This window comes from Panicum virgatum, chromosome 2K, assembly GCF_016808335.1.
Source record: "Panicum virgatum strain AP13 chromosome 2K, P.virgatum_v5, whole genome shotgun sequence".
Lineage (NCBI taxonomy): Eukaryota > Viridiplantae > Streptophyta > Magnoliopsida > Poales > Poaceae > Panicum > Panicum virgatum.
The window spans coordinates 24,075,192-24,098,964 of record NC_053137.1 but is presented as its reverse complement, the minus strand read 5'-3'; the positions used below and the strand labels follow the sequence as shown (position 1 = coordinate 24,098,964).

The 23,773-nt window shown below is 53.8% G+C and overlaps 1 protein-coding gene across 1 annotated transcript; it reads right to left on the bottom strand.

Annotated features, from left to right (window-relative positions):
• Nucleotides 1–12,142: 12,142 nt before the first annotated feature.
• LOC120672510 (DNA-directed RNA polymerases II, IV and V subunit 3-like) lies at nucleotides 12,143–23,761 on the bottom strand. The gene is made up of 3 exons (XM_039952939.1): nucleotides 23,129–23,761; nucleotides 21,662–21,899; nucleotides 12,143–12,660 (listed from the first exon to the last, which is right to left on the bottom strand). The coding sequence occupies exons 1-3, from the start codon at nucleotides 23,611–23,613 to the stop codon at nucleotides 12,400–12,402; spliced, it is 984 nt and encodes a 327-aa protein (XP_039808873.1). The 5' UTR covers nucleotides 23,614–23,761; the 3' UTR covers nucleotides 12,143–12,399.
• Nucleotides 23,762–23,773: the final 12 nt, after the last annotated feature.

Sequence of the window (23,773 nt, the reverse complement as noted above, 5' to 3'; positions counted from 1 at the left end):
CCTGAACACCGCACGCGCACGCGCACGCTGGCCACACCTTCGCCAAGCCCAGCCCCTGCCTTGCCTTGCCCGTTGGCCTGCCCAACCTCGCCGCCACGTCCTCTACCTGGCTTTGCCCTCCGCCGTCGAGCCCTCACGTCGCAGTCAGCTTGGCCGTCGCCCTTGCCTTGATCCGCCAGTCCTCTTCACGAGCCGCGTTCCACCATGCTGTGGCCATGCCCGACGCACGCGTGCACCTCGCTCGTCGTCCTTGCCCTCTTCACCGTCATGGCTCTGCTCACAATCGCCATGGCTCTGCCGCCGCTTAGCCCTGACCACGACGAACCCGAGCCCGCCGCCTTGATCACACCCTATGCTCGCTAGATCTCTGCCGCCGTCACTGTTGGAAGCCATCACCGTCAACGCCGGGAAGACGCGCCGCCGTCGCCGCCTGGAGGCATCGTCGTCGCCGCCGCCCTGTTCTGTTCTGCGAGCTCGGGCACACGCACACACACACGAGGAGCAGCCACACCAGATCAAGTCACGGCCGCACCAAATCCCATGGAGAGTGACAAGTGGACCCCACACACTAGTGAGAGAAGAAGAAGCCTGCTCGCGGGGCCAAGCCGTCAGCCGTGGAGGAAAATGAAGAAGAAAAGAAGAGAAGGAAGGGAGCGGGCCGCCAGTGCCGCGCCGACCCAAGGCCGCCCGTGAAGAATAGGAAAAGAGAAAGAAGAAGACGGGCCGCCATCCTCTACCAGCCTAGTAAGCCGAGCCGCGCACCCGAGCCGGCCTGCGAGCCACTTCCTTAAGCCAGCCCACGTAACCGAGCCGCGGACCAGGCTGAGCCATGCCGAGATGATGGGCCTCCAAGCCGGCCCAACCTCTTTGAGCCCGTATACACCCCCTTGCCCTTTTTCTTTTTCTTTTACCAGGACCTGACACGCGGGGCCCACTGGTCAGTGACCTAGTGCCGCTGACATGTGGACCCCACCTGGACGTGGACCCAGTTTGACCGTTGATTTGGTCAACATTGACCAGGTCAACGCTGACGTCATCAAAGGCCATGATGACTTCATCATTTGGCGGACCCCGTGCTGATGTCAGTAGGACATGTGGCACCCTCTGGTGCTGCCTCGTGTCACACCGTCTATTTTTCTTTTACGAAAATCCTTTTGTTAATTCCAGAAATTGTTTCCAGCTTCAGAAAATCATAATAAATCAACCGGAGCTCCGAAAATTATGAAACCACTTTCATAATTCTTCTAAAATCATGATCTACACATTAGAGTAGGTTTTGTTGTGAGTTGGATCTTATTCGAGTAGTTTTGTGCATTTTTGCACTTTGGCCCCTATAGTAATATGTATTTACGATTAGGTCCTACTGCTGAAGAGAAGACCGACGACCAGGACTACCAGGAGTCTCAAGAGTTCTACGAGGAGCACCCAGGTTCACGCCCATCTATGACTTGAATTCCTATTAGGCATTGCTTGCTAGAATTGCTATCGCTTTACTTGTGTGTGTGTGTGTGTGAGATAAGCCTGCATGGCCTACTTATATCATATTCATTGCATCCCTATATGTTGATTAATTCTTGGATGCTTTGGCTACTATGAGAGTGTATGGGTATGGGAATTCCATGATATGATAGTATTGGCATGCATGAGACCTACTTTGTGAGGAGCCAGAGATAGGGCTTTTAGCGGGGGCAAGCTACTAGCCGGGAATGTGTATTGGGCACATTCTGGGGAGCACCTTTGGCGGGTGCGGGAAGAGAAGGAGGGGCGATACCTGTTATGGGTGCCCAAGGAGAGGCTAGACCTGTTATGGGTGCCTTTGGCGGACCACTGCGGAGGACTGCGAGATGTGCTTGCCCCGGCTTCTTATGGACATATGTGGTATCTGGGATTTGTAGGACTTTTCGTGCACGCCACTTACCCACTGTGATGGTGGATCCGGTTCGAGCTAGCTATGCGCGTCACCAGACCTGTCAGGAGTAGGGTAGTGCGGGGGACGCCTGATGCTGGGGGTGCATGGGTGCTTGGTGGAACTTCGGATGGCAGGGGGAGAGCCACACAACTCCAGGGCGCCCCAACCACGAAGGGGTTGCATCCCAACCTGGGGGGACAAGAATGGTGCTGTAGCGGTTAGTCTTGTTTCGGTGCTTCGGAGACAGTTGGAGTAGCTTGCCGGCTGGATTAGGGGCGAGTGGGTACAGGTGTACAACCCCTGCAGGGTCAAATCTATACGTATAGCCGCGTACTCGGACATGTACATTTTCCCACACTTCTATTACCGTATTTAGAGTTGTAAACCCAGCTTTCTACCTCCCTCTAGTCCACTTCCCCCTATGGAGTCAGCTGAGGTGCAGGAAGAGGGAGTTCCTGCACCGACCTGGGATGGGTGAGAGACATAATTATGGATATGTGTAGATATTTATATACTTGTGCTTGCATAGGAAACCTCAGCCTATCCTTGTCTACTTTTCATACCTTTGCATCCACTTAAAGCTTGCATACGGATAGTGACGTGAACCTATCCCGTCCTTGGGGATAGCTTGGCAAGATGCAGGGTCCGATCAGGAGTTCGACGCCAACACCGATGGATGGTATGATTGAAGCTTAGAAGCTCATGCTACGCTTAAGTGCTGCCTGTGGAGTTGAAGTTCGAGATGAAGGATGGCCTGAAGACCAGCTACCGCTTCCGTTTTCTATTTGTTCCATTTAGCCCAATGGGCTTGTAATAAATTCGTACTGCAGATCCTACGGATCTTGTAATAATTAAATCCATGTTTGAACCTGTTTTAAGTGGGTATGAACTGATTTACTGCCTGAAATGAGTTCTGTATTTGATAGCTACTGATCCAGGGACTATCACGATGATATAGGGATTCGGGTTCTTCTTTTGAAAACCCGGGTCGTTTCAGTTGGTATCAGAGCATACTTGACCGTAGCACAAGCCTTAGGACTGGCCGATAGATCTAGGACACTCTATTGGACTCTTTCTACTTACTATACCTCCTTGAGATATCAACTGCTATCTTTATCTTTCCTCATTCCTTGACTCGTTCTCTTACCTGCGCCGATGAAGTTTCTTACGAAACCATTTTTGAGCAGAAGGAAGTGAACTCGGTTGATTCCCGAGAAACCCTGAACTTCATGGAGTAGAGACTACCTTTGAAGCAATTACGAAGTAACTAGATAGAAAGTGTGTTAGGTCAGGAATGTTTGAGTGCTTGCATCTTGATTGCATCTTGGTTGCCTCTTATGGTTCTTACCCGTGAGTGTAGGGTATAGTTTTGTGCTCTTAGTAGTGTTAAGTTAGCTCTTCGTCTACCCTTCTCAAAAGATGTCAACTCAGAGGTCCAACCATCTGCTTGCTCACTTCGAGGAAGCCGCTCGAGAGGAAGCTGCAGCCGCAGCACGTGGACGCGGACGCGGCCGCCTAGTCGGTCGTGGACGCGGATGTGCCCCGGCACTTGCACCACCTGCGGGGCGTGGCAAAGGCGCAGCCCTGGCTGCCCGAGCCCCTCAAATCCCTGTGGGACAGGTGGAAGAAGGAGATGACGAAGGTGACAACAACGTGGAGAACAACGTCGAAGCAGCACCCGCACCACAGCCCAGAGGCAGAGGCAGAAACAACCGTCAGCAAGCACCACCTCCGCCACCATAGCCTAACCTCGTCGAGGTTATGGCTGCCCAGACTCAGTGGCTCCAACGCCTGACCCAGCTGGCGGAACAAGGGAACAACTATGGAGGTCGCCACCAGGGTCCCCAGGATGAAGGTTTGCACCGCAAGATTGAAAGGTTCATCCGCCTGAAGGCTCCTACTTTCAGCTACTTGTCTTCGAGGTGGCGCACCGCATTGCAGTATGCCTCCATCTTCAAGTCGTGACAACTGGACTCCTTCATTACTTGGTCGATGACAAGTTGAGAGTCACCGCGCACGTCGAGGCGCTTGATGCCGAGTTTGATGGCGATGCGGAGGTCACTGAGAAGGGCCTCGTACTCCGCCATATTGTTAGATGCTGGGAAGTGGAGGCAAATTATGTAGCACATGTGCACTCCCAGGGGCGAGATGAAAAGGAGGCCAGTGACTGCACCGGTTTTCATCACCGACCCATCAAAGTACATGGTCCAGCATTTCGCTTGGATTTGTGGTGGGGGCAGTTGAGTATCGGTCCATTCAGCGACAAAGTTAGCCAAGATTTGCGATTTGATTGCCTTGCGAGGCAAGTAAGTGAGAGTTTCTCCCATGAGTTCCACTGACCACTTGGCGATTCTACCTGAGGCTTCCCTGTTGTGGACTATTTCTCCCAAGCGGAAAGACGAGACAACGGTGACGGGATGGGCCTCGAAGTAGTGGCGCAGTTTGCACCAAGCCAAAACCACTGCATAGAGTAGCTTCTGGATCTACGGATACCATGCCTTGGTTTCAAACAACACTTCACTGATGTAGTATACCGGCTGTTGGATGGGCAGAGCATGACCCTCCTCCAGTCTGTCCACGACGATCACCGCGCTGACCACTTGGGTCGTCGCAGCCACGTATAGGTAGAGGGGCTCGCCGTCTATCGGTGGTGTGAGAATGGGGGCATGAGCGAGTGACGACTTCAGCCTGTCGAGGGCTTCTTGAGCCTCGGGGATCCATGCAAAATGCTCGGTTTTCCTCAGGAGTCGGTACAGAGGCAAGCCTTTCTCACCGAGGCGTGAGATGAAATGGCTGAGGGCCGCCAGGCAGCCCATGACCCTCTATACCCCCTTCAAGTCTCGAATCGGCCCCATCCGCCTGATGGCCTCGACTTTCTCAGGGTTGGGTTCAATGCCTCGCTGGGAGACGATGAAGCCCAAGAGCATGCCTCGAGGCACCCCGAAAACGCATTTTTCTTGATTGAGCTTTACCCCCTTAGCCCTTAGGCAATCGAACGCGATCCTAAGATCGGTCACCAGGTCGTCTGTCCTCCTAGATTTTATGATGATGCCATCGACATATGCTTCTACGTTCCGGCCGATGTGGTCCCCAAACACGTGGAGCATACACAGCTGGTATATCGCTCCGGTGTTTCTGAGGCCAAATGGTATTGGGACATAGCAGTACATGCCGAAGGGTGTGATAAAAGAAATCGCGAACTGGTCAGACTATTTCATCTTTATTTCGTGGTAACCAGAATAAACATCAAGAAAGGATAAAAGTTCGCATCCCGCAGTTGAATCAACGATTTGATCGATGCGTGGCAAAGGAAATGGAACCTTCAGACATGCTTTATTTAAACTAGTGTAATCTATGCACATCCTCCAACTTCCATTCTTTTTCTTAACTAATACAGGATTAGCTAGCCAGTCAGGATGGAATACCTCCTTGATCAATCCGGACGCCAGAAGTTTCTGCAGCTCCTCGTCGATCGCCCGGTGCTTGAGCTCGTTAAAGTGTCGCAGGCGCTGCTTCACCGGCTTGCAGTTGGGTCGGATGTCAAGGGAGTGCTCGGCGACCTCCCTCGGTATGCCAGGCATGTCCGAGGGGCTTCACGTAAAGATGTCTGCATTGGCGTGGAGAAAGCCGATGAGCACCACCTCCTATTTGCTGTCGAGGGTGGCGCTGACCTGCAACGCCTTGTCTTCGGGATGGCTCGGGTCGAGGGGCACCCTCTTGATACCCTCGGCAGGTTCGAAGCTTCCTGCGTGCCGGTGCGTGGAGTCCATGGCTTCGCTTGCGATCTTATCCAAGGTGGCTGCGAAGGCCTCGTCCTCCGCCTGGGCCTCGGCACGCTCGACGCATTCGACGTTGCACTCGTAGGCATACTCGAATGATGGGCCAACGGTGATGACGCCCTTCAGATTCGGCATCTTCATCTTGAGGTAGGTGTAGTTGGGAACCGCCATGAACTTGGCGTAGCATGGCCGCCCTAGTATGGCATGGTACGCCACATGAAACCCTACTACATCGAAGGTGAGTACCTCCGTGTGGAAGTTGGTGGGTGTGCCAAAGAAGACGGGCAAGTTGATCTGCCCGAGGGGTTGAACTCGCTTCCCTGACGAGACGCTGTGAAATGGTGACACGCTGGGGCGCAGCTTGTCCAAGCCGACCCCCATGAGCTTGAGGGTATGCGCGTACAGGATGTTAAGGCTGCTACCGCCATCCATGAGCACCTTGGAGAACCGGGTGTTGCCGATGATGGGGTCCACGATGAGTGGGTACAGTCCCGGATTCGGGATGTAGTTGGGGTGGTCCTCGTGGCCGAAGGAGATGGTGTCCTCCAACCAGTCGAGGTAGGATGGCGTAGCCTTGGTGACAGAGAATACCTCTCGGCGCTCTCGCTTGCGCTGCCGAGCAGTCATGTTCGCTGTAGGCCCGCCATAGATGAAGAACACGTTATCGACCAAGGGGTAGCTATCGCCACCCTTGTTATCCTCGTCCTTTTCCTTTTTGGCCTCGTCCATGCGGTCGAGACGGTTGAAGCACTTGCGGAGCATGTCACATTCTTCGAGGGTGTCATTAACCCTTCCCTTGTGATAAGGGCAGGCCTTCTTGAGCATGTCGTCGAATAGGCCGCCGCCGCCTCGAGGACCTTTGTTATCAAGGGTGACGGCGAAGGCCTCATCACAGTCCTCCTCCTATCCCTGACCACGCTGGTTCAGCGGGCCCTTCTTCTTGCCTCTCTTGCCCCGCTTGGGCTTATTCAAGTTTTCCTTGGCTTTGCTGCCCTCCGCGGGCGCTTCCACCTTGTGTTTGCCCCTCTCGCCGTCGAAGATAGCACCGACTGCCTCTTCGCCAGAGGCGAAGTTGGTTGCTATTTCGAACAGCTCGGTCGCGCTAGGAGGGTTTCGTCCCAGCTCGCGCATGAGATCCCTGCATGTGGTGCCTAGATGGAAGTTACTAATGACTTCAGAGTCCTTGACGCTGGGGAGCTCGGTGCACTATTTGGAGAAACGCCGGATGTAATCCCGCAAGGGCTCGTCGGGTTGCTGGCGGCACCCCCGGAGATTCCAAGAGTTCCCAGGACGTACGTACGTGTCCTGGAAGTTGCCCACAAAGGTCTTTACCAGGTTGGACCAGTCATGGATCTGATTGGCAGGAAGATGCTCGAGCCATGTTCGTGCAGAATTCGCTAGGTGCATAGGAAGGTTGCGGATGATGACGGCGGCGTCAGTCGCGCCGCCCAGCTGGCACGCTATGTGATAGTCGTTGAGCCAGAGCCCGGGATCCGTCTCTCCTGAGTGCTTGGTGAGCGTGGTGGGCTACCGAAAGCGTGGGGGAAATGGAGCAGCGCGGATTTCCCGGCTGAACACACGGGTGCCCGGAGGCTCTGGTGACGGACTCCTACCCTCCCTGTTGTCGAACCGTCCACCACGTCGAGGGTGGTAGCCATGGACGACACCATCTTTCTTCTTCTGGTTCAGGATGTTGCAGGCGTCACCGTTGTGGGCGTTGCCGCGCGTGTCCTGAAGGTGATCCCGCGCAGGAGTTAGCTTGACATAGTCGTGCACCGTGGGTGCTTTCACGCCGCCCGCCGCTGGTGGGGTGTGAGCTGAGGCCTCGCGGTCCTGCTGTGCTGCCCCTCCAGCTCTCGCCGAGGCCACCGGGTGCATCCGAGACGCGGAACTCTCGGCTTGCTGCACCGCGGCATCCTCGAGGAGCGCTTGTGCCTCTTTGCGCAGGTTGCGACCCTCAGGCGTAGATGGCTCGGGCATTGCTCGGATGAGAAGTGCTGCAGCGGTGATCTTCTGGCTGGCCCTGTTCAAGGCCAAGGGACTTTCTTCGCGTCCCTCCACCAGAATTCGCTCTCGGGCAACACGTCCCGCTTCTCGAGCTCCTGTACCGTGGCCGGTACATCCCTGCTCGAGCGCGAGGTGAAGCTTTTGCATTTTCCGGTGCTCCTCGTCGAGCTTGGCTTCAAGCTCCCGGAGTTGCGCCAGCTGTGCCTGATGTTCTGCCGCGTTTGCAGGGGTGGATGGTCCAAGCGCTGCAATCGCTCCTGCCGCGGCCATTGCGGCGTGAGCCTCGTCCGCCGCGACGTCGTCGTCGTCGTTGTGCTCTCCTAGCACAGCAACGAAGCACTCCCGAGTCGGGTTGTATTCCCCCTCGCTGGAGTCGTCGGAACAGGTGAGGCAGTAGTCTGCCGCTACCTGAAACGACAAGAAGGCTCCAAGATCACGGACCCCAGAGTAATCCCACTCCGAATTCATGCGCTCCTGCGCGGGGATGGACCCCTCGTCCGCGGAGTCAAGGTACGAACTATCTGGCGTGGACGCGATGAGGTTGCGAGACGAGAGCAAATGATGCCCGGGCAAGTCCTCATACGCGCTCATGCTGGTGCTGACAGACGATGCGTAGGTCGCGGCAGAAACCCGCATCCCGTAAGGGTAGCGCGGAGGTCTAGCCGCGTGCCCTTCCGTCGGCGTCGCTATCATCATTGGTGATGAGGTGGTGATGTTGCCCACTGTGGTGTCAGTTCGTGGCACGCTAGCTTCGACCCACGTGGGGGAGCTAGGGCGTGCCACTCTGCGCCGTTCCATGCACGCCTGCCGCGCGCACCGTCCCGAGTGCCTCCGGCGCCGAGGCAGCAGTGCCGGAGCGTCGGGGTTGATTATGGGTGAAAGGAGCTCCATGAGGTAACCGTTGCCGGTCGCCCTGAACTCGAGACTCCCAAACCAGATCACCATTCCCACTGGGAATGGGTCGGATATGCCCGCCGGGAACCGGTTTGATGTGCCTGCCATTTAGAGATCAAATGGGAACAAGAGATGATTGTCACGCAGCGAACCCCTACCTGGCACGCCAACTGTCGGTGTCCGGACCTCGCGCCTGGCACCAACTAGTAAAGATGCTGCGTGTCCCGGTCCCAGATGGTTGATGCAAGAAGAAACACAGTGACACCGGATTTATCCTGGTTCCGGCCAACGGGGTCGTACGTCCAGCAGAGAAGGTAGTACTGTATTACTTGCACCGGAGTGCTTGTAGTAGGGGATACAAGCTTGAGCGAGAGAGGGAGGGATGCTCCCAAGTCCCTGGGGTGCTAGGGCTGATTGAGGCGAGTGAGAGTTCGCGTGTTGTTGTGTGTGTTCGTCGTCCGTCCCCCATGCTGAGGGGTCCTCCTCCTCCTTTTATAGACCAAGGAGGGGAGAGTTATACGTGCAAGACAATTACGGGGTCATCTCTTCTCCCCCCGATCAGGGGGAGAACAGTTGGTCGTTCCTGTCGCCGAGCGCTGTGGAGCATAGCGTCGGGCGTGGTCGTCGTCCTTGCAAATCCTTCGATTGTGCCAGGGGCGTGTCCGTGTCCTGTGGCTCCAGTCGACGGTGTGGCGGTGACTGCTGAGTACGCAGTGCCTTGCGTCGGATGAGGTAGGGCGTCGAGGGTGCTGAAGACTCTGGTCTTGCCCCGGTCAAGTGCCGTACCGTGTTGGAGGGTCATCGCCCATGCCCGCCGAGGGTCCTGCAGGGGAGAAAGGTGCAAGGGGTAGGCGGCACAGTGGCGAGGTGGTGTCAGGCAAGTCCACACAGGGCGCCGCAGGCCTGCCCCGCGCCGGGAAAAGCGGCACAGTGGCGGGCGCAGGCTGACGAGACGCCGGTCACGTCTGCTGTGTGGCATGGTGGTCGACGTCGGCTACCGCCGTCTGACTCCCGTCCCATGCCGTGGAGTCGTTGGCGAATTAATGCGCCCCGTCCCGTCGGGTGGTTGGGCCGCCGCCCCAGTATGCTGAGGGCGGTCTCGAGCGAGGCGGAGTTTTCCCCCATGCCGAGGCCCCGCGGAGGGCTCAGCTGAGGGGGTCTCGAGCAAGGCGGAGATTACCTGCGCTTCGAGGGGCCTCGGCAGGGAGCCCTCGAACGAGGCAGAGTTCGCTCCGCAGCTGGCGAGGCCTCGGAGGGGCTGCACCGTGGAGCTGGGCCGTGGGCCGAACGAGCACTTGGGCTTCTCGTCCCTGAAGTGGCTTTGGGCATCCGAGTTTGGGCGTCGGCACTGCTCTAGGGAAGGATTCGGCCCAGGTGCCTAATCTTGTTTTGCGCATTTTGAGGGCGTTTTAGTCCCTGATTAGGGTGCCCCATCAGTATGGTACCCGACAATAATATACTAAAACACCTTCTGGATAGATTTTTCTTTAGTATGGGAAAAAATACGAGTAATCTGCTGAAAATGATCTAATACGATGGTAGTCCCCAGTCGTCTATTGTGGCTATGGCAAAACACTTCATGGCTTACCGGAAGAAAGAAGCACTAGCTAACGAGTTTTTTCTTTTGTTGTTGTTGTTGCCTGTTTCCACCGTCTCCCGAAGAGGATTTCATTGGTTAATCCCGTCACGAAGGATGTTGAGGGGGATTCCAATGGATTAGAAAATTGTACTCTAATTCCTGCCGTTTTTTTAGATTAATTCCTGCCGTTTTGTGCTACTCTAATTCCACGTGTGGGGATCAATCAGAACATCCCCGGAAAGCAAGCGTGTGAGCACTGCGCAGCACAGAGGGGGGGGGGGGGAGCCCGGCCCAGCACCCGTATCGGCGCGAAATCCGGCTGGCTGGGGGCGATGCTGAAGGATTCGCATTTACATACTCCCTCCATACCTGAATTAGTTGTCGTTTAGGACATGATTGTGCTTACCAAGGAGTGATTAATTAGGGGTACTTTTTCCTTCTTTGCCCTTATTAAATAGCGATGTGGATGCCAACTTTACAGCACCCATGCGTAGCTCGAGTGGTTATTCTTCCGTGGCCCGAGGCTGGGGACGACGGTTCGAGTCCCCCGCACGCGCGTTTTTTTGCATGGCGCTCGCGGGGCCCGCTTGCATGGAGGGAGGCACGTTTAATGAGACCGTGGCGCACAGGTGGGAAGCGAGGCCCTGGACGGGAAACGATGCAAAGCAACGCATTTAATTAGGGGCAATCTGGTCCAATATGAAGCGCCTGTGCTTCCAGCGACAAGTTTTGCGAAATCGATCCATACGTCCAGAACGACAGCTAATTTAGGTAGGGAGGGAGTACGTGGTGGCCTCCTGCCACGCCTAGATAGACTAGATACTAGCACAGCTCGTGCTCGTACCCCCAAAACTGCTACGAGGACGACAAGGGCCGGTCCGGTCCGGTCATCCCGTGGCCTTTGCTTTCGACGACGCCGGTAACTCCGCGCAGCAACTGCAACGGCACCCGGCGGCCGGCCGTGCATCGCGTGATCCGTCGTCGCGTTCCACTCCCTGAATGAACAATCCGCAGCAGGAGTAGGCACCTCCTGTCTCCTTATCTTCCAGAGCCGGCACGAAGCTTCCGGGATCCATTTTTCACCAGCCAGCCACCAGGTAAAATGCAGTACGCGCCTGCGACCCGTAGATCGATCTCCATCGGCCCCGGACGCGTACGCGCCAACCAACGACCGCCCCCGTACAGCAAGCAGCACCAGCAGCAGCAGAGGCCGTGCAGGGAAAAACAAAAAGCCGATCCGTCCAGACACCGGATCCAGCCCGGCATTCACTCCGGAAATCACCAAATCTCCCAGTACCACGGCGCGGCTTAACTCCCTGTCATCGCATCGTATTCAGCGCCACCCCGCTGCAGATCCAATCATTTGTCCTGTTTGATTTTTTTTACTAGGGAGTACTAAAAAAAACTTTGACCACTAATTACAGTGTTAAATAAAATCAATTTACAAAACTAACTCTAGAACCTTATGCTAGAAAACCTGAAGAATCTAATAAAGACTTTGACCGCATGATTAGAAAATTATTACTATTGCATCACTGTAGCCAATCATCGGTTAATTGCCGTCATTAGATTCGTCGCAAAAAGTTATATTCATCCGTAAAAAATTTTTGCAAATAAACTTCATTTAGCACTTCATACATACGAGATTTTTTTTTCGACTTATGTGCGCTAAAAACCCTAGTGGGAACCAAACAAGGCCATCCAATGGGGGGATAAACTTCCATTGCCATCCAAAACCTCTTCAAAGCACACAAAACCTCTACTGCTGCTGCCGTCCGGCAAACGACCCTCCTCCAGGACAAGGTACCTCCTCATCAAGGCTCGGGGTCGCCTTGCATTCAGCGGCGTATCAATCAATCAATCCCTGGGGAACCTGCACATAACTCCTCTGCATTTATGCCCCCCAAACAGTACTGCAACCCAGCACCAATCGGACGCGCAACACAGGCAGACAGCAGCATCACAGGGAAACAGTACCGCGTACCACCTCCGCGTTCTTGTTCCACATCAGCCATGTATCAGATTTCTCTCCCAAACGGCGCGGGATCAATCGTTGCCAGATCGACGCTGAGACGAGCTCCGTAAAAGAAAAAGGCCACGGCGCAAACAAGTCCACAACATCGTACTGGACGTTTCGGAAATACAGTCTGGACAATTTAGAGGGGCATCAGGCTGTTCGACTAGCAGGGCAGTTAGATGAGCCTACTACAATGGGGAGGGGAGGAAGATGCTTAAGGTCCGCCAAGGTGGGCGCCGAGCTCGCCAAGGTCGCCGTCGTCGTCCTGGAGGCGGACAGCATCCAGCTTCTGCCGCAGGACCGTGATCGCGTTCATGATCAGCTCGTAGGCTGTGATGGCGCCAGTTGTTTCCACAGTGAAGATGAAGCTGTCCTCCTTCGCGTTGATCTCCACCAGGCCTGGCTTCCCCATGGCCTCCGCCTTCTTGATCACCTCATCGTCATAGGTGTATGCCTCAGCATCACACACCGTTACCTAATAATTTACAGAAAAAATGCAGGCAATCAACACCATGGATTTATCAAAACAGAAAATAAAAGTATAGCCAAAGAGACAATCAGCCCAACATTAGCAACGAATACAAGTACGTTTTCCACAAAATCTGAATAACAAGAGACATCGTATTCGATCTGAACAATGAAAAAAGTGAGCATGAGCCAAATTTGTACTTGCAAACGTTGCAATGATACAGACAGAAGCTGAGCAGCTTGCCTGCAATATTTATATTTACCATTAAAAGGTTCGTTAATTTTGCGGTGAAGCATCATGCATTCATGTGGCATCTAAACACCCTAATGCTGCATTAGGTCATTACACCTGTTGAAAGAGATATTTATTATGGCCCACCTAAGTGATCTGCATACCTAGTATTTTGCTGGCTTCACAGGGACGAGGTTAGATTTGCAAAGGATTAGTTGAGGGATAAAGGTGCTCCACATTTCAAATACATGTTAGAGCTGACTGGCTTTGACAACAATGAAAACGAAAATCAAATTCTGATGAAATTTGGCAGGAAAAAAAGATACTATTTATGTGACAAGCCATGTCCAAAAGGCACACCTAGACTACAGTGTGATAACTAGAATGCACCTCAATCGAAAGGATTCTCCATCTATTTTTCATCAATGGATGGTTTTCAATATGTTAATTTATATTGTATCTTGCTTGTTCCCAAATACATGGTTTCAAATGCTCCTATAGGAACAATCACCAAAGCAGCAAGAGGCATAGAAACCATAAGTATGCTAATCCACAAAAAAACAGTCTAAATTGAAAAAATTACAAGTTAAAAGGCCCATTTCTCAGTAATGAAAAAGGGAGATTGAAAAACAAAGCCCCATCACTCGCAATAAGGTGGTCTAATAGCTTCTCAGCAGAGCCCTCAGGAATCAACAATCACTTTAAACTACATTTTTACAATCAGTTGTTGACTTCCCAGCAAATAATAATTTCTGGATGTAGCATCTTACTGCAGAAAATAAGCAATCTGACCATTGACCTATCAGGAATAAAAAACTACTCTTAAGATTCATTAGAATTTACTAAGTTAATTTTTTTTCATTTTTCATTTCTTGGATGCACACTTTATGCCATAGCACAATCAATTTTAGGGACAGAAATCAACTTAAATGTATGGTCAAGAACAGTGCGTGTCATGTGGTAGGCTAATATTGAATTACATTAGCGACTTAAAAAGATGAATGCCATATTGATGGTGGGCTGATTCCATAAAGAACATGTTTCAATAAAGCTAATTTAGAAATATTAGCTGGGTATGCATCAAGAATCAGGAATGCATTGAACATCCTTTAGCACAGATCATGTCTTCAACACCCAGAATCTAAAATTCACTAAAGCCTAGTGAAGCACTACTGAAATGGGCAGCAGACGTGTTGAGGCATCTGTTTCCTTATGCTAAGCAAGGTATCAGCGATTAGTCTAGTTGTACAAAACTCAGTGAGAATTTAGTCCAGAACTAAAAAGAGAACAGCCAATCCATACCAACATAAGAAACATAAGAGCATCTCCGACAGGTTACTCATCTCTCTCCCCAATACCGGAAAACTATCCTTTTGATAATGGGATGTGCTCCAGCAGATTACCAATTCCATCCTCGATACAAAAACACTTTCGGTGGCTACCAAAACACACTTTCCTATTGCTCAAATGTAGGAGATTTCTCTGTCCACCTTATCCATTGAGTAATCTCCTACAGCACTAGCTACCAAAAACACAAAAAGTGTTATAGGGTATAAGAGATGAGTAATCTGCAGGCTATTCATTTTTTTCTTTTTTCTTTTTTAAAAGGTAAAGGCTTCAATCTAGATAGATGCTCCTTGAAGACCCCTCACAACTAACCTTGTCAAAGTCCTCAAAAACTAAATTAGAAACCAAAAGGCTCATTCTAAGAAGAAAAGAAAGGAAATCAAAAAAAGGTTGACTTATCAAAACAAAGATTCATTAAGAACAATTAGGTGGCTTGGTGATTTCACTTGTCGCCTCAGGAGTTGATACACACAATACACTAAATTTTTGTATTTGGTATCTGTACTGTATTCAAACATTCCTAGTTTTCTGGATATTGCATGTCCTCATGCAGGGAATTCCAATTTTTAGTTGATCCTTTCACTTTTCTAGTGTGGGGACCTGTGCTGTATGTGTAGGAGAGAATAATAGATTTTATTCCTCCAAACCCTATAAGGGTGGAAGGGTGGGATATATAGTTTCTATACATGGGCCTCTAGACATGGGCTCAATATACTCCAACACCCCCCCCCCCCCCCCCCCGCGCAGTCTAAACAACCGGCGCAGCGGTGTTCAAGACTGGACAATAAGAAAACTAACACCCCCGCAGTCTGAACTACCGACACAGCGGTGTTCAAGACTGGACAAGAAGAAAGTACAAAGGGCAAAGACCCCCCCGAAGCCACAACTAGCCACCTGCTACGTTGAGACTGGAGCGAAACTCCGAGAAGGTCGAGGAGGACAGTCCCTTGGTGAAGATGTCAGCAAACTGGAAAGTGGTCAGGACATGGAGTACTCGAACATCGCCGACAGCGACTCTGTCGCGCACAAGTGTAGGTCGATCTCCACGTGCTTCGTCCACTGGTGCTAGACGTGGTTGGTGGAGAGATACACGGCGATGTCGTTGTCGCAGTAGACGAGCGTGCTCTTGGCGAGCGGGCTGTGGAGCTCCGCCAAGAGCTGTCGAAGCCAGGACGCCTCCGCCACACCGTTAGCAACAGCCCAGTACTCCGCCTCAGCACTGGAGCGGGAGACAACCGGCTGCCGCTTGGACAACCAGGAGACCAGGTTGCCGCCCAGGAAAACGGCGTAGCCGGAAGTGGAGCGGCGAGTGTCCGGGCAGGCAGCCCAGTCAACATCGGTGTAGACCACCGGCTCAGTGGTGGGAGAGCGGTGAAGAACCAAGCCGAAGCCAACAGTGCCACGTACGTACCGGAGGAGACGCTTCAGCGCAGCAAGGTGAGACTCCCTGGGATCATGCATGTGAAGACAGACCTGCTGAACGGCATAGGTGAGATCCGGCCGGGTGAAGGTCAGCTACTGCAAGGCACCGGCAAAGCTCCGGTAGGCAGTAGGATCAGCCACGGGATCACCCAGATCAGCAGACAGCTTCGCCTGAGTATCGACGGGAGTGGAGCATGGCTTGCAATCAGTTATCCCAGCCCGCTCCAGAATGTCGAGTGCATACTGCCGCTGGTGAAGGAACAGGCCAGACAGGCGAGTCTCAACAGTAACGCCCAAGAAGTGGTGGAGCTGACCAAGATCCTTCTTAACAAACTCCTGCTGCAGAGAGGAGATGACGCGCTCAAGCAACTGCTGACTGGAGGCAGTGAGCACAATGTCATCAACATAGAACAGCAGGTAGGCAGTCTCATCCCCACCGCGGTAGATGAACAGAGAAGTGTCAGCCTTGGCCTCGGTGAAGCCCAAAGTCAGTAAGAACGTGGCGAACCGAGAGTACCAAGCCCGAGGAGCCTGCTTCAGACCATTGAGGGACTTGTTGAGCCGGCAGACCATATCCGGACGACTCGAGTCCACAAATCCCGCCGGCTGAGAGCAGTACACTGTCTCTAACAGAGTGCCGTGAAGAAACGCATTCTTCACATCCAGCTGGTGCACAGGCCAGGAGCGAGAGAGCGCGAGCAAGAGAACCGTGCGCACAGTAGCAGGCTTCACCACTGAGCTGAAGGTCTCATCGTAGTCCACACCAGGCCGCTGGGTGAAACCCCAGAGAACCCAACGAGCCTTGTAGCGCTCCAGTGTGCCATCAGCCCGACGCTTATGCGTCCAGATCCACTTGCCGATGACCACATTGCAACCAGACGGACACGGCATGAGATCCCACGTCTGGTTGGCAAGGAGAGCCGCGCACTCCTCTTCCATCGCGCGACGCCAGTGAGGATCCACCAGGGCGTCGCAGACAGAGGAGGGTACCGGAGAGACCTGCGGCTCGCCCTCGTTGGCGGAGAGAGTCGCGGCCTGAGACGTCATCCGCCGAGTCACCATGAGATGGATATGCCGAGGATCCCGATGGACGACTGGCGGGTGGAACACCTCCGACTCGACTCGAGAGCGAGTCGGCGGAGGCGGAGGCGGCAGCGGCTCCGGTGTAGATGGCGGGGGCGACGACTCCGGTGTAGGCGTCGCAGAAGCCTTGGAGCCAGAGTCGGCGCCGGCGCCGAACGACACCGGTACACCTGCACCGGCTGAGCGTACCGCAGCGGCGCCTAAGTTGGCGCCGGACGACGCTGGTACACCCTCACCGGCTGAGCGTACCGCGCAAGTGCAGGGGGAGACACCGGGGCCGCTCGTGGCGCAGCAAGAGACACCGGGGCCGCGCATGGAGACCGGGTTCGCGCGCGGCACGATCAGAGGTCCGAGGGCCGCGCGTGGCGCGACTGCGGGCACCAGGGCCGCGCTTGGCGCAGCAGGAATCACCGGGAACGGTGCCGGTGTACCGGGAAAACCTGCAGGGAAAGGACAGACAGAAAAAGGTGGCTGAACCACCGGGTCAGTCGGAAACAGAGACTCCAGCTTGGGGTCAGGAGAAGGTGTGGAGGAGGTGGAGTAGGGAAAATCCGACTCGTCAAAGACGACGTGCCGGGAGATCAGGACGCGGCGAGAGGTGAGGTCAAAGCATCGGTACCCCTTGTGGTCAGGGGAGTAACCAAAGAACACACGAGTCGAGTGGTGTGGAGGGGAGTAACACGCATACCCGAAGACCCGAAGATGGTCGTAGCGAGGAGAGGTACCGAAAAGAGCGTGGTGTGGAGTGGTAGCAGGAGAAGCAGTGGACGGAAGACGGTTGAGCAAGTAGGTGGCGGTGTGGAGGCACTCAGCCCAGAAGCGCGGGGGCAGAGGCCTGGATCAGAAGGGTGCGCACGACGTCGTTCGTCGTGCGAATCATCCGCTCAGCCTTGTCGTTCTGAGAAGAGGTATACGGACAAGACATACGCAGCTGAACACCCCGAGAGAGGAAGAAAGAACGGGAGGTGGAGTTGTCGAACTCCAGCCCGTTGTCACACTGGACGGCCTTAACGGTGAGGCCAAACTGAGTGGACACCCAGGCAAAGAAGTGGAGGAGGGTGGGGAAGGTCTCAGACTTGGCGCGCAAAGGAAACGTCCAAGAGTAGTGCGAGAAGTCATCGACCACCACCAAATAGTACTTATAACCAGAAAGGCTAAGTACAGGAGAGGTCCACAGGTCACAGTGAACAAGATCAAATACATGTGTCGCATGCGAAGAAGAAGAAAAAGGGAGCCGAACATGACGACCGAGCTGGCACGCATGGCAGAGGGGCTCAGCAGGAGCCCTAGTACCAGGAACATCGGCACTACGACTGAGCTGAGCCAGAAAGTCGCGGCCAGGGTGACTAAGACGGCGGTGCCAGGTGGTAAAAGACGGCGTCGCGGCAAAAGCGGCAGACGAAGAAGAAGGCGAAAGTGGTGCAGCGGAAAAAGGAAGACGAATGGTGTAAAAGGGGCCCGTGCTGTCACACCGGAGTAGCGGACGCCGGGAGGCCGAATCCTTTACAGTGAGGCCAGAAGAATCAAACTCGATGGAACAAGAATTGTCAGCTGTAAACTGACGAATGGAAAGAATGTTATGAACCATCTGAGGAGCAACAAGGACATTGGGAAGAAGAAAAGAACCAGGAGCAGAACCCACGGTGGTGATAGGAAGGCAAGATCCGTCACCAACCATGATGGAAGGACAAGAGGGGTGTAGGGGTCGGACAGAAGACAGGATACCGACATCTGGGGTGGTGTGGAAGGAGGCACCCGAGTCGGCGATCCACTCGGTGCTGACCGGCGGCGTCCACCCCATGGCGCTGAAGGACTGCGCCAGTGCGGCCTGGTCCCACCCCCAGGCCAGGTCGGCAGCTGGCTGGGGTCCAGGACGGCACGAACAGGGGAGCAGTAGCGGCGAGCATGGCCACCGGCTGGGGCTGAGGACGAGGGCACCCCTCCTGACCCTAAAACGGCCACATCGGGATGCGTCCTGGGCGCCAGGGCGTACCTCCAGGGCCAGGAGCAGGAGTGGGAGCCGGAGTCGGGTCCGGAGTGCCCCAAGCACCACCACCACGTCCCCTCCGCCGACGACGCCCTCGGCCTCCCCCACCCCCGGTCAGACCAGTGAGAGGAGCACCAAGGAGGGGGTCGGGCGGGTCGATCCGGGGTCCAGATCCAGAGGGCGGAGCCTGGTGGAAGGACGAAGCGCCGTGCTTGGTGAAGGGGACGACGGACAGGACGGCGACACGAGTGAGCGTCGGCCGCGGAGCTCTCGCGCTCCCAAGCGAGGGCAGCCGCGCGGGCACGCTCTGAGCCGCCGAAGCCTCGGACTTGACGACGAGGAGGGCCGCGGCGAGAGCGTCGTCGGCCGTAGCAGCTCCGGCGGCGATCGGCTGCCCGCGGAAGGCAGCGAACGGCCCATCCGCGTGGGGCACGGGCGCCGCGGGCTCGTGCAGGAGCGCGGGCGCGGGCATCGCGGTCAGAGGCGTCGCGGCGGGCACGACGGCGGCCGGCGCGGCGTGCGCCTGCGCGAGCTTGGCCTCGAGGTCCCGCAGGGCGGCCGCAAGGCGGGCGGCGGACGACGCAGGCGCCGTGGGCGCGGCCGCGGGCGGCGCGGGCGCGGCCACGGGCGGCGCGGGCGCGGCCCCGGGCGGCGCGGGCGCCGTGGGTGGTGGCGGCTGGCACGCCGGTGGCAGTGGCCCAGGGGGCGGGGGCGGCTAGGGCGCGCCAAGGCGGCGCGGCCGCGGCGACTGGAGCTGGCGGCACCGGCACAGCAGTGGCACGCGCGGCCAGGAAGGTGGCAGGGGAGGCGGGAGGTGGAGGAAGGGGCCCGCTTCCGTTCTGCCACGACTGGAGGTCGCCCGGACCCTCCCTACCAGGGCAGCGGCTGCCTGGGCAGCGGCGGCGGCCTGGGCCGCATTGGCAGCGGCGGGCCACGCGCCCATGGCCGGAGGGGCGCCAGGGCCGGATCGGGCGGCGGCCAAGGCTCCCGCGCGCTGGGCGGCCAGGGCAGCGGCGGCGGCGGGCCACGCGGCCGGCGCTCCGCCCAGAGCAGAGGAGGCCGTGACACCCAGAGCAGAAGATGACCCGGCGGCCGGGATCCACGCAGAAGCAGAGGGGAAGGAGAGGGAGGGGTGGGGCGGCGCCGGGAAGGGCGGCGCCGGCGGCGGCGGCTGGAGAAGCATATCCAGCGGCATGGGCGCCAGAGGCAGGGGTCCCCACGCCAGCAGGAGGAAGGAAGGAGGAGGGGAGAGAAGGAAGAGAGGGGAGGAGGCGGCGGCGGCCGGCGGCCGGCGGCCAGCCATGGCGGCGGCGGCGCCGGCGGCAGCTAGAGGAAGAGAAGGCTAGTTGATACCATGTAGGAGAGAATAATAGATTATATTCCTCCAAACCCTAGAAGGGTGGGATATATAGTTCCTATACATGGGCCTCTAGATGGGCCTCTATACATGGGCTCAATATACTCCAACAGTATGTTTTAACCTTTCCCCTTCTTTAATGAAATGATACGTCCTGCGTATTTGAGAGGAAAAAACTGATACTTAAATGCAAGCTAGGAGTATCAGACACAATAACCATCACGTGTTTATCTACATTGAAAGTTGAAACTATGAGCAACTCATTAATTTGCACTTTTTGTTTTTTGCGTACCTTGTTCGGTTGTTCCTAGAGTTTACTCCTTGTACTAAGTTTCAAAACATTTGCAGTTTTTCAAAACAGAATAGAACAAATTTGCAGTATTAATGTGCAGGTGGTTTAAATGTGCCGTATGATTTTTTAAGAAAAACACGACTGATAACTGGGTTCCAAATACATCATATGTATTTTATCACAACTTACATGCCCAAAAAGGAAAACAGGGCATGTTTAGTTCGCACCTAAGCTTGCCTTATATCCTTGCCAAAGTTTAGTCTTGCAACACTTTCATGGAAAGCAACCAACCAACCTTAGGTCCAAAAAAAAAATGACAACTGTGCCAGCAGGCAAATTAGATCTGTAGAGCAACCAAGCACCGCCTAACTAAACTTTGCCTGCCTAAGGCTAGGCGCAGTAAACATAGTCGCCAACCAAACAGGCCCAGTCTTTTGGGCCCATACCACCTTTCTAAAACACGTTTGTCACAGTGAGTAAATTGGAACTGTCCCTCTATATCACTGTGCTGCTTCACGAAAGCTAGCCCGTGGCCTAATTGAATTGCATTGGTCAATACAGAATTGCTGCACTATATGTCCCTAACACACAGCCTGCGTAAGACGGTGAGAGGCAGTAAGGGGCTTCTGGGTAGCCTCAGTACTACAACCACCATAACTGAAACAGGAACAGAGAATAGGCCAATACAACAAAGCATAGCATGGTAGCTCAATTTCATTTATATTAAGAGCATTGCAAGAGTCTGAGAGATGAATTAGGTGTTTCATGCTCATGTTAAATACAACCAAGCAGAATAGTATCAAAAAGGAAAACACATAGTGCTAGTATCAAACATAACACATGCGAGCATGCAACAATGTCAAGTTCACAGAAGAGAAATAGCAAGTAACTGCTCTGAAAAGCTTTCATTTTCAAACAGACCACCTTGAATCAATTTTCTAGGCAAATAAAAACCAAAGGAAATTGACTGGATTTAATCCTGACTTGATATATCTAAGCAGACAAGAATCATTCATCGATGGAGAGTATAGACCACAAGTTGTGTCTTACAATCAACTGCCTACGAGACTGATGTGATGGATTTTGACCAAATAGTACAACAGAAACTGCATCCGTGCAGGCAAAGAGTTACCACCATATAAGGAACCAGTGGCCAAATAGACAGTTACAGTATGAAACTGTAAAATACTACATAACGATACATGTTGAATTCTAAGGATCATGTTGATATTAGAACAGGATAATTAAATAATTCAGTTAGTATAAAGTCTAGAGAAGACAAGCTGACCTGTTTGGTAATAGGATCAAGGTTAAATACTTTTGTAGGGCTGCTTTCGACCCAACTTATTTTCTCATCAAGCGTCAATGTATCCATGAGTTCTTCATTGATATGTATGTCAGGCTCATACATGAAAGTCACAGTAGCAGCTGGTGACCATTTGGCATGGTCCTTGCCGATTCCTTTCCTAGCAATGGCACGAAGCCTCAGTTCTTGCCCCCGGCGCAGCTTTACAATAAGTATTCCCCTGATATCAGCAACTTACAGTAAGGGAACTACTCAATAGTAAAAATAGAATGCTAACACATGCCACTGCTTAAACCCTAAATATCCCATAGTTCACTTTCAGTGACTGTGGGAGTCCCACATGTCATAGACACATCCATGACATATGAAGGATTATGAGTTTTCTTGGTGGCATACAAGGAAATCCCCAAGAAACAAAAATTGGCCATGCTTCTTTACCCCTATCGTGCTTCAAATCGCAACAATTAGAAATTTAGAATATAGATCATTACTATACACTTATAATGCAGCTTCCCTGTTAGACAGTGTGGTACAGAACATTTCTTTTTGCCCCAGCAACTTCAACATAACTTGATCTAACCATTAAGGTTTCTAAATAGAAGATTGGTTGAGCATGGTTGATATACTGCTTCATAGCAGCCCAATGCGATCCCAAGTGTGATCTGCTAATGGTATAAACTTCTTTCGAACAAAAGAATGAGCACAAGAAGCTAGGGTAAATGGCACTATAGAAGTTTCACCTTTTAACCACCTAAAACTTTAGGCAGCAACCAAAGAAATTTTTATGACTATTGAAGTTCAAAATACTAATCCAGCCATTAAGATCCATCGAATATGGACTACACTATTACATCAGTGCAGAGGATGTCTCTGATACAATGGGGTAGAGCATGAAACGAATTCAGCATTATCCAACACCAAAAGGTAAAAGATATTAACAGGGATTTAAATACGACTTCCAATCTACTCATCATTTGGTTATCTCCAGAGTTCCTAGAACACGCAAGCCGAGAAATGAATCTTGCATGCATGGAGTACTAAATGAAGTCTATTTGCAAAACCTCTTTACGGGTGGACGTAACTTTTCGCGATGAATCTAGTGATGATAATTAATCGATGATTGTCTACAGTGATGCAACAATAACCATCCTTAAATCACGCTAGTTTGTCCACAGCTAGTCTGAAGAAACAGGAATGTCTACACCGCTCTAGAACAAATAATCTATTTACCCACAGCTAGTTTGTCAGCCAAAGTAAGGAGATGTATTGGCAGATAGCACAATTACAAATGGGGTCTCTTAAATTTTAAATGATTCGAGCCACACATAACAATTAGATTCCGACGGATCTACCGTCCTTAAGTAAGCATGACCAACAGTGGAATGAAGTGAACAATACGCAATAAGACCACAAACGGGTTAGCAACTAATTAGATGAGGGATCACTTGCCTGTGCTCCCCGGCGCTGGACTCGAAGTCGGCGCTGAGCGCCTGCTGGTAGGCGCGCGCCTGGTCGACGGGGCAGACCTTGGGGTCGGCGGACCTCAGGTCGTTGGATGTGACCTCGAGAGTCTGGTCGGAGTCGGTGGCACGCGCGGAGAGTAGGAACTCGACGGAGCAGTACTCGCAGGAGCCGTCGCCGTCGCAGGCGTCGCAGTCCCGGGAGAAGCGCATTTGCATGGCGGCGGCGGAGGTGAGGGGGATGAGCCCCAGGCGGTGCGCGATGAACTCGTCGTTGAGGACGGAGGAGTTGACCTCGATCTCGACGAGGTCGATGGCCACCGTGGGGACCTCGGCGATCATGACGCGGCGGAGGGCGTTGGCTATGCTGGCGTCGGTGTCGCGGAGCTCGAACTTGGCGTAGTCGTCCCTCAGCTCGCGGATCCGGACGCGGGGGAACCGCTGGTACGACGCGCCGGCCGCCGGACGGTCCATCTCGCTCGCTCGCGCGCCGAACCCCCGCTCCGCCGCCAGAGAAGGTGGGGAGAGGGTTCTGGTGGGAGCGCAACGCCGCAAGGGTTTTGTCAGTGGATGGGGGAGATTTGGGGGAACACAAACGTGAGAGAACGCCGAGACGAAGAGGAAGGGGGCTTCT

Excerpts from the sequence above, each read along its gene's own strand:
- LOC120672510 (XM_039952939.1), bottom strand. The coding sequence starts at position 23,613 with ATGGACCGTCCGGCGGCCGGCGCGTCGTACCAGCGGTTCCCCCGCGTC. Across the intron at positions 21,900-23,128 it reads TCCAGCGCCGGGGAGCACAG|GGGAATACTTATTGTAAAGC; the intron begins GCAAGTGATCCC and ends TGCTGATATCAG. Across the intron at positions 12,661-21,661 it reads TTGATCCTATTACCAAACAG|GTAACGGTGTGTGATGCTGA; the intron begins GTCAGCTTGTCT and ends GTAAATTATTAG.